Raw genomic sequence first — 11211 nt, forward strand, 5'->3', positions numbered from 1 at the left:
TGTTTTACCTTAAAATAAGTTTCATGTCATTCTAAAGACAATGCTTTATAACTAGATTTTAGTTGAGATCATGGCTTATAGTCTTATGAATTGACAAAAAGGCAAGAATAACTTGCGAGTCAAGAACATGTTAGAACAACTGATCTCAATTTGGAACTTGAGAACCAAGAAAACCAATTTAAACTATTCATCTTGTCTGGTTTTTCCTTATCATCTATTTAGTTTAAAGGGTAATTAAATCAAATTCAATCTTTTTTTTCCAATATACTCTTTTTCATTTCTTTCCTCCTTCCTGAATCGAACTAAAGCTTTCATGTCAGTTACAAACCGTAACGTGTGTTACTCGTAATTCTATATAGAACTATCACAAAATCCATTGCCTCAAAATCCATATGTTCATCAAATCTTTACACATACATTAACCTAACAAGTCGTTTTCTAACCCCTTTACCTCCAAATTTGGCTAGTGATGACTGAAGAGGTACGGTGGTTATAGTACTACGGGCAACGAGTAGGTGGTGGTGACAAATAATATTTTTGGGTAGTGCTAACCTATTTTTTCCTTTTTTAAAGTTAGCAAATTTTTACAATAGTTGTTCGATTTTAACTACTTTAACTAATTTAAGGATGCCAAATTGGCCCTTTTAACTAAGTTGATGTAATTCATATGAACCTATATACAAATTATCTTTTCTCGAAATCAACCAATTATTTGAAGAATGAAACGTTATAAATTAAACCAATCCTAACCAAAGCAATAAAACATCTATCACCAACTCTATAGCAAGACCGATTGATACGGGGTAAGGATACGTGACCAACAATTATTTGTCCAAGTGCCCAAAGAAAATATTAATATTCTAAACTATTATTGAGTAACCGAATATTGAATACTTATGTTACATCTTTGATTAAGACTTTGGAAAAGAAGTATGATAAAACTACTGATATGTTAGTGTGATATATCTATATAACCAAGATAGAAAGAAAAGATAGATGTTACACGACAACATGGTCGCGTATTGTCTTTTATACACGTATCACTTAATTGAAGCCCCGTCTACGCAAACCTGGGCTAGCCCACTTGGTAGAAGCGCATGGCTCTTAGAGGGAGGTTCGAGGTTTAAAAACTAAGCAAAGGGGAATATTTTAGGATTATTGGTTTAAAATCTGAGGAGGGGGAATAAAAAAAGGCCATTAGACCAAGCGGTGTGGGGGTCGGGTCCCCTCGTCTTGGGTCGTCCCTGGCGTCGCACACCGCCCCCTTGGGCTTCGTCGCGTCCCCAGGTTGGAAGGAAGACGGCAGCGACGATTGGTCCTGATTGGCTGATGGTTGATGGTGTGGACCACGTAGAGAGAGATAGAGAGTTTTTTTTGTTTTTTTAATTATTTATTATATATTAGTTTTTTATTAACTTTGGGTATTCCCCACACCCTTGGATAGTCCCCTTTGGATGGTCTTTTATCGAACGTGACGTGACGGATAGTCCCCAAAAGAACTACACAAGCCACACCCAATGGCCTTTATCACCTTAACATTTAGAAAGTACAAATTTCAATGGTTGTGTACCAAATCCCTATACCACAATAACTTTTAACCCTAGCAAGAACAAAAGATTCAGCTAAAGAAAATGGACAACAAGATCTCTTGGATAGAAGCTCCAAAAGCAATTGCAGGTGGTGTGACATCAAAAAAGAAAACTTGACCCCACAATTGTCAAATCAACCAATGTGGGTTAAACCCACCCCACCCTATTTGAGATCAGATCACATCTCCTCCAAACTTTATGTACCTCCCCTCAAGCACAAAGTACAACAACTACTTGTACCATCTTTTTTCATCCAATAAGGAGGCCCCCAACATTTGTCCATTGTCATCATGGATCATTTACAACTCTCCAAGCATAGGGTACAAGTCAGCATACCATAGATGCAAATTTAACAACCGTAGCCATGATGAAAATTGAAAGAGGTAATTACTGTTTTCATCCCTGTGATTTGTCAAAAATCACTATTTCAGTCCATTAGTTTAAAAATTGCGATTTCAGTCCCTGTTGTTTCACTTTCGTAATCATTTCAGTCCCTGTGGTTTCACTTTCGTAACCATTTTAATCCATTATTCTGTTAAGTTCAGGGACTGAAATGGTTACGAGGTGAACTGAAATGGTTACGAAAGTGAAACCACAGGGACTGAAATCGCAATTTTTTAACTAATGAACTGAAATAGTGATTTTTAACAAACCACAGGGACGAAAACAGTAATTAACTCAAATTGAAAAATATCACAACCCAACAAAGCTAATTAATTCCTCAAGCTACAAATTATCAAAACTTAAATCAAATGTACAACTCTCAATGGACAAGGTACAAGTCCCTATAGCATAGTTTCTAATTTTTAACTATTACAGGAGTTGTCAAAACATACAGAAAACATAAAAGAATACACTATAACAATAACCTACCCCCTCATCTGTCTAGAGCTACAAGATTATCAAATCCTCATCTCAATGTACAACATTAGATGCACAAGGTACAAAATTCTTTAGCACAAATGCGGATTGACCGTTATAGCCCCGGATAGAAGATTGATCCAAACATAAAGCAAGTTTCAAATGTAGTCTGCTGGCTGTTTTCAGGATCAATCTCTGATTCGATAAGAAAATTACCCTAATTCCCGCATCTTGATCCGAAACTTAATGAATATTAAGCGAAAAAAGTGAAAGAGAAAAAAAAAACATAAACCATGTAGGGCCTTCCATTTTCGACATAAACCCGAGGTGAGAAAGAAAAACTGAATCTTTACCACAAAGAAAAAGACTTTCCGATTGGGTTGGGCCATCATAAGATCCTGACAAACCGTGGAGCATCGGCCCGTGGGCCATCTAAAGATCGATACATATATAATGTATCGACAAAATCACCCCTCTCCCCACCTTCCTCCTCATCTCTTCGAAACACTTCCACCACTAATCTTGGCAAATGACGGGCCACATTCAAACACCCTTCTCGGGTCACTCGACACGATGACATCCAAACGAATCTCATGTTATAGAAATGGTGCAAACCTGACAACAAAGCCGAATCACCAAACGGGCTATCTCTAATTTCGAGTTTTTGCAAATTGGCGCACCCTTCCAACACGTATTTCAGCCCCATATCACTATCTCCCGCAAACGCCACTGATAGAGTTCTCACCAATTTACCGTATTGCCCTATGTAACAAAATGCCTTATCGGTTAGCAAACCAGAAACCGCGAGCCGGGTCAGCTTCTTACAGTTCTTGACAATTGCTCCGAAACCTTCGTCCATTGGTTCACCGGTTACACGGTCGGGTCTGTACCGACCGATTATACAGAGCCGGAAGACTACGAGATCCGGGCAGTTTTTAGACATGGCTACAACCGCAGCATTAGTCATCTGTTGACAAAAGTAAAGAATTGACTGTAGTTTTCTACAGCCTAATGCAATCGCGAGTAGACCAACTTCTGAAACGGGCCCCTCAGCATTTTCTGATGCGTCAATCGGGAAAACCCGAAGCTCACGGAGATCTTTGCATGTTTCTGCCACTGCTTGAAGCCCTTCATCGCAGATTGAATCAAGAACCTGAAACAACGATTAAAAGCAATAGGATCTGCATCGTTAGAACTATTCGGGCTTCTTTTTGGTGCAATGTTGATCATAGACATTAACAAACATCTAAATATGCGTTAATTTTAAATAGAGTAAATTACATTTTTGGCCCCTGTGGTTATATCACTTTTACTATATTAGCCCAAAATAATAATTTTTAACATATCTGCCCCCATAGTCTCTATAACTAACCATTTTGGCCCCTAAGTCTAACCATTTTAGCCCCCATGGTCTCTATAACTAACCATTTTGGCCCCCATGATCTCTAGACTTAGGGGCCAAAATGGTTAGTTATAGAAACCATGGGGGCAGTTATGTTAAAAAATCTTATTTTGGGCTAATATAGTAAAAGTGATATAACCACAGGGGCCAAAAACGTAATTTACTCTTTTAAATAAAGATTAGAAATTGAAAAAATCCATAATGATCTTCTAGATGTAATTTTATAATACACTTGAAATAAGGATCTAATTATGCAAAATTTAAACAAAGATTCAAAATTTCCGAAAAATTACCATCTTTTTAGTGTAATGTTTGACAAATAGACAATAACAAGGATCTACTTACGCATAATTTACGATAAAGACTTGGAACTTTCAATAATTATAATCATTTTAGGCGTAACGCTGATCATAAACATTACATAAAAGAAAAATAAACGAATACGACTTACCCAGAAAACCTGAAGCTTATGGCAGAGACGGATAACAGGTTTCAACTGCTCAGCATCAATGTTGGCATAGCTAAGATTTAACGACGTAAGATTAGCGCAAATCGGAACAATCGCAGGAAGATACTCAGGTGCGATTTCTCTAAACCCCGAAAGACAAACAATCGATCTGCAAGCAGCAAATGCAGAAAGATAATCCGATTCTCGACTGTTGTCATTTTGCGGTTGTTCCTCGGAAGGACTAAAAGATCCAGTTCCTAAATGAGTCAACCGCGGCGCCCTGATAAGCAACCGATAAAGCTGCGATATACTAACATGCCGATTCAATCTAAGTTTCTTTAACATAGGTGATCTAGCCACTAGCTTCTCTAAAGACTCAAGATTTATAGCAGATTCAACACAATCAAAAGCTAAAGATTCCAAATTTGTCACACCGTCACCCGGAAAACACGAAATCCAGTCAACTTCATCATCAGTAACCTCATCTTCAATCAATTCAAGAACTCTCAAACACCTAAAAACATTCATCAAGTAGATAACTTTTTCATCTAAAACACAATTTAAACAAATACCCAGATAGCTAAACAACAGATCTAACCCTTATATAACATAAAGTTAACAAATTGGGGATAAAATCATTACCTGCACTCACTAACAACAACAGCAAGTCCAGAGGTACCAAACCCATCACAACAGACCAAAACAAGCTCTTTAAAATTGGGAAACGAGTGGGCCACCACAGCAAGATCATCATCAGTAACAGACATCCGTTTAAGGTGGATCTTTTCAAGCGCACGATAAGCAGAGGCCATGGTAAGAACCCAAGGGGTGAAATGCGCACCCCAATCTTGAGGCAGCAAGCTAAAATCAGCAAACCGGGGCTTACCCTTTATGGTAACCGACCGGACCCGGGTGAAGCGTTGGGTGACCCGACGAGGAGCTACCGAGTAGCAGTTTCCGATGAAGAGGTCCGATCTGGTGTAGGCTTCCGCACGGTACCATGATTTGCAGACCAGTGAAACCGCGTTACGGTCGTATCGTGATTTCAAGAAAAGTAAAACGTTTTCGAGTACGTTTTCGAGAACTTGATCTGGGTATGTGATGAAATACTCTCCGGTGCCGGAACCGGTTCTTGATTTGCCGTCGGATTCACACATTTGGTTGTTGTTCATGTGATCCAGATTGATAACTGTGGGAGTATGGGAAATGGGGTATAAAAAAGATGGAATCTTTGGGGGTAGATCAGGGAGATTAAATTATATTATAATTATAATAAAATAATAATATGATATGGGTTTGGGTTTGGGTTTGGGTTTTCTCTCTCATCAACAACAGGTATTGTATTGGGATTATATTATTGTTGGTGGTTTGTTGATCTGAAAGTGCACAAGAGAGGATGGGGGGCTGGCTGGCTGGATCACTCACTCTATTATTGTGAAGGCTTTGGGTTTTCTTTATGCAAAGGTTTTGTCTTTTATCTTCTACATACACACACTCTTACTCTTCAGTGTTTTCTCTCTCTTATCTTGATGCTATTTTTCAACTTTCCTTTTTGGTAAGTTTGCAGGAGTATACACAAATGACCAATGTTATTATTTTTGGTAATTTATTTCTGATTCTACATCAAATGGATTTTTAACCTATTTGTAGTAAAAAAGATTTTCACATCATTGGTCATTTGTTATTGTTTTGAACTTTTTAACAACAAATTTCTTTTAATATCTAATTATCTATTATTGTTGCGAGACCTGAATCCAAGACCTTCGCTTCCAAACCCGAGTGTTCATAAGTTTTTGTCTTTTCTAATGGACCATGTCATTTGTTTAGATTTAAAACTTGTTTTTAGAGGATAAGTGATTAAGTGTGTTAGAGCATTCACACCCCCCCTGGGTTTCACCTAAAACTAGTCCTAAACCATTTGGAACCAACAGTTCTGCACCGGTTTCACACTTGGACACAAGAACCAAATCGGTTTTACCCCTGAAGCGGTCCCCAACCTGAACCGTTTTCGACCATTGGGCTCATTCTAGTTGTTAGAAACGGTCATTTGACTGTTTGCAGTTGAATTCTAGCCCCCCCCCCCCCCCAATCACCATTTTGTCATTCCATGTTGGTATAAATATTTGGTTGAGTACAACTTATAAAACACACACACACACTTATGAAAAACTCAAAAACACTATTGTCTTGCAAACGTTTAACTTCACCATACTTTCGAAATGCTTTCAAGTATTCTTGTTTGGACTGAAGACGGTAATTAGGCCTTGGGCCTTGCTTTTGTAGACGTTAGATCTTAGACTTAAACGAGGAGGGTACATGTGATGTATTTGGTGGGATGAGATTGATACCAATCACGAAATTTGGCAAAGAATTGTATTGGTACCGAAAGTGCTCGGTACAATATTCCAAAGTAAAAAGTCGGTAAAATACCGTACCGTACCGAACTGAAAGTACCACTTCGAAATTTATTCGGTACCGGTATTTTTCGATACTTGTACCAAATTGCTCATCCCTAGTATTTGGTCCTGATATTTGGAATTATAATAAGGATAAATTTGACGAGGAAATGGGTTTTGCAACCACACGAATAAGTGATCAAATATTTTCAAAAGCGACAAGTATATCAATAGTGCTTGAAAGATTTCACAGGTCCTACCATAAATGGATGGACAATTTAAGAGACGATCAAAATGATGAGACAATTTTTGAAGAATTTTTAGCCAAATATGCATAAGTTAATTGAGGGTCGTTTACTAAGTTACAAATTTGAAAGGCTATGGTCAACATCATCTATATTTACCTTATTAAGAAACAGAGTTTTTTTTACCCTTTTGGTAATTTTACCATATGTACAAGTTTTGAAGCCACGTATATAAATAAAGCAAGCCATTTTAGAGGGGATAAACTTGGACATTGTCTAAAGTTTTAAGACACTTTGAGGGCAATCTACACATTTGATCCATGGAATCCATGCTCTCTTATGTCTTCCATTAATTGAATTAAATTAAGGAATTAAATAAAAGTGTTAAGAATGACATTAGTTATCTTCATAAATTAATTATAAGGAACTTTTAAGTTCTTGTAAGTAATGCATTCAATTGAATTCACTAATTGAATTAAATTAAGGGATATTGAATTTAAATAACCCGAACTTTTATCAATTGGCCGATAACACTCCCAACTTTCGATTTGTACACCAGCACTCCCAACTTTCAACTTATTGGCCGATAATACTCCTTAACTAACTGAACCCTAACATAGTTAGTTTTTGCTGACGTGGCATCTGATGTTTTGCTACCTAATATCAAGAGGAAAGTAGGAAACCAAGAGTTTTTGCAACTAGTTATGCTACCAATTGGGAAAGAAACAGTCTTAAAGTTTACACCCAATATTATGAGGTTTGTCATTCTCTTCGATCTATAATTAAATTGAGTTAATTATTTGTTTTTGGTTGCTTTTGCGATACCATTACTCTTTAAGTCATTGAAAAGTGAAATTGCTAGACTAAATACAAATAAAGATTATGAATTTCTTGAGGAATTAAGTACAAATAAAAATGAGTTTTGGATAAAAACCATGAAGAATAATTGAATGGATTTTGCGAGCAAATGTCATGCAATGCAACTCTGAAACGCCATCGGTAGGCCTAGGTATTTTAGAAATTTGTTTCTTGTAGTAACTTATCTTCTTACTTTTGTAGATATGTGGAATCTGGCTTTGCAATTTTTCCTATCATAATATGGATTGTGCATTCCAAATACTTTGAACATTAAATTAAATGCTGGGAACCTTTTTTAATAGGTTGCAGCAGAAGGAGATAGTTTTGGGTCGTCTTAATGAATCTCATCTACTATCGAATGGTATTATCAAATCAATGGTAATTCACATCTATAAAAAACAATAAAAGTTCGGGTTTTTTTTTCGTGTTTTGGGTTATTCGGGGCAGGTTGTTTGGGGTTTTGGCTAGGAAAAGTGACCCAGAACCGACGCATATAATGTTCGGGTTGGTCGGGTTTGGGTGGCTTTGGATTCGGGTTGGGTTAGGTTGGGTTGGGTTGTGTTTAGTTTAAAATGGACATTTCTAATTCTTTAGTTTACATGAACTAGATTAGAATTTGCTCAAAAAAACAAACAACAAACTAAAAATGACTTTGGGGTTTGTCTTTTGAGACTTTCAAACTTTAAAATCAATTTGTCGTTTCTTATCTTGAAAAAAGAAAATTGGCCAAATCCTAAAAGGTAAGGATCCGAATTGCACACCCTTTTTAATTCCATTTGTTTTGTTTTGTTTGAAAGGGGTAAAACCCAGGAAAAATATGTCTCTGCCACAGATGATGCATCAATTGAGATCATGTTGTCACGCATGTCACAACAACAAATTTGTTAGAATAGATTGATCTTTTTGAAAGTTTTCATGATATTTTTACTTCTTATTAGTTTTATATAAGTCCCACACTGGTAGTAAATATCGGAATTGTCTATCATTTCAACTAAAAAATAAGCAAATTGTCGCTCCCGTGCCTGTTCCCCACTAGTTTTTTTTATTAATAATGTAATATTTATTTAATTTAAGTTACATGTTAAATATGTTTCTTTTTCTATTTGACTAGTTAAGTTTATTCTCCGTCTCCCTTAAAATGAGTATTAATTAAAACAATTGTACAATTCTTCTTAACAAGGAACAAAATTAGTCCACTGAAACACTCCTATTTCTCATTCAATCATTTATTCTCATGTGATGCCCGCTACTCATCACCAACCTCGTTGTTATATATGGCAGAAAGTAAAGTCTACGAGTTACATATCGTCGTCTACCCATACAATGCGGTACTTTTCTTGAGTGATGGCCACAAGAGACCAAAATGGGTTATGGTTCGGGTTTTGCCTTTTTCTAACAAAACCTTAACCCAATATCCTTCTCTAAGACTGGAGGGTATGGAGAGCCTCATCCCCAAGGGGATGGGCCGTCACATCACCGCCACGTAGGAGGGGCTTGAAGGTGATGGACCTAGGGGGTGGGGGATGAACCCCTTTATATATATATATATATATATATATATATATATATATATATATATATATATATGTATGTATGTATGTATAGTTGTGTGTGTGAGGAGAGAGGAGAGAGGCCCGTCCTCTCCGTCTTGTGGGAGCCGAAGTTGCCTAGGGAGGAGTGGGGGCGGTGTGGGGGACCGGCGCCGGGCCAAGCCGGGCCTCAGCCGGCCCCCATACCCTCTAGTCTAATGGGTGTTGGTTAAATGTTTCACATAGTTGCTGATGAGTATCTAACTACTATAATAAAAGAAACCACTTTAAGGACACTTGTTATCATATTAGGGCATCTCTTATAGATAATTATTATTTTAATTTAATCTCTTCTTATTAAATATAGATAATTCTCTTACAAAATATTATTTTATTTAATATCTTATATTACAGATAACTCTCCTACTAAATATTAATAGTTTAATATCTTATGAATAATTATTATTTAGTTTAATCTTCTCATTTATAATATTATTTATTTGAATTAATTATATTTGAACGTTTTGTTTAGTTTGGTATAAAATAAATCTTACGAAATTTAAAATAAAATTAACTAATATTATTTATCATTTATACATTTACGGAGTTTTAATAAAGGGTTATATTTATTGAGACTTCGTTAACAAATTTTGCAACAACAGAATAATCTATTTTTATCACGAAAACCAAACTTTGTATTAATATATTAAATATTTTTATTTTCACTGTATAAAATTACATTTACTCGTCCCATGTAACACATGAGGTTTTTTAAGATATATCTTTTTATTATTTGATATATAAAATTAGATTTACTCAATTCGTACAATACACGAGGTTTTTTTAAGGATATATATTTTTTATTATTTAGTACAGAAAATTACATTTATTCAAACCGTGTAATGCGCATATTTTTAAAGATGTAGATTTTTTTATTGTTCGGTATATAAAATTACATTTATTCAACCCGTGTAATAAATGGGGTTTTTTAAAAATGTATTATTTTATTATTTGATAAACAATATTACATTTATTTAACCCGTGTAATACACGTGGTTTTAAAGATATAACTTTTTTATTTTGTATATAAAATTACATTTATTCAACCTGTACAATATGGTTCTTATAGATATAATTTTTTATTATTTAATATATAAAATTATATTTATTCAACCCGTACAATAAATGAGGTTTTAAAGATATATTGTTTTATTATTTAGTATATAAAATTTATTTATTCAACCCCGTGTATACAATGAGTTATAACCTAGTATTATATAGATGAAAACAAACCCTCTTTGTAGCATGCTAAGCTTTTATATAAACCTTTTATTTATATAATTTCTTAAGCTTTAAATTATTAGATATTTAACTGTAAAATAAAAAGAATAACATGAAAAATAACATGTTAAAACTCAAAACTTTCATGATTTTATGTAAAAAGCCCTCACTGGTAAATGTTAGCACATTTTTCCTCTAAATATAATGAAAAATAAAAAAGAAGCTACGGGGGCTAAAGATGAGCCCAGTTCTAGATCGAACTCCATAAAGGCGCGGCCAAACATGAAAATTTTTAAACCCATAAAGAGTAGTGGTCCACTTTTTTGGTAGAGGTGCACAAAATAACCGATTCCGTATCCAAGAGGGTGTATCCGATTTGAAACCGGTTCTCATTTCTACCCGGTAGGAGGAACCAGTCCCTACTTTTTTATACCCGATAGGTCGTAGCTGGTTTCACATATTTTTTTAAAATCAAGTCCTACCCGGTTCCTACTCGACCCGGATAATGCCCGGTTCCTACCGTTGCAAAAAGGCATGAACATATTCTAACCGTTCCGAATGGCTATATGGTGGTGGGTTGTATAGGTTGATTAGGCTGTATA

General features: G+C 35.6%; 1 protein-coding gene across 1 annotated transcript; it reads right to left on the bottom strand.

Moving 5' to 3' along the window:
• Window positions 1-2299: 2299 nt before the first annotated feature.
• On the bottom strand, window positions 2300-5802 carry LOC110942404 (transport inhibitor response 1-like protein). Its single transcript, XM_022184157.2, has 3 exons — window positions 4943-5802; window positions 4304-4814; window positions 2300-3603 (listed from the first exon to the last, which is right to left on the bottom strand). The coding sequence occupies exons 1-3, from the start codon at window positions 5470-5472 to the stop codon at window positions 2839-2841; spliced, it is 1806 nt and encodes a 601-aa protein (XP_022039849.1). The 5' UTR covers window positions 5473-5802; the 3' UTR covers window positions 2300-2838.
• Window positions 5803-11211: the final 5409 nt, after the last annotated feature.

This window comes from Helianthus annuus, chromosome 5 (assembly GCF_002127325.2).
Source record: "Helianthus annuus cultivar XRQ/B chromosome 5, HanXRQr2.0-SUNRISE, whole genome shotgun sequence".
NCBI classification, from domain to species: domain Eukaryota; kingdom Viridiplantae; phylum Streptophyta; class Magnoliopsida; order Asterales; family Asteraceae; genus Helianthus; species Helianthus annuus.

Bases quoted from the DNA above. Each gene is read 5' to 3' on its own strand.
- LOC110942404 (XM_022184157.2), bottom strand. From the start codon at position 5,472: ATGAACAACAACCAAATGTGTGAATCCGACGGCAAATCAAGAACCGGT. The intron at 4,815-4,942 runs GTAATGATTTTA...GAATGTTTTTAG, and splicing joins GTTGTTGTTAGTGAGTGCAG to GTGTTTGAGAGTTCTTGAAT. The intron at 3,604-4,303 runs GTAAGTCGTATT...TCGTTGTTTCAG, and splicing joins ATAAGCTTCAGGTTTTCTGG to GTTCTTGATTCAATCTGCGA.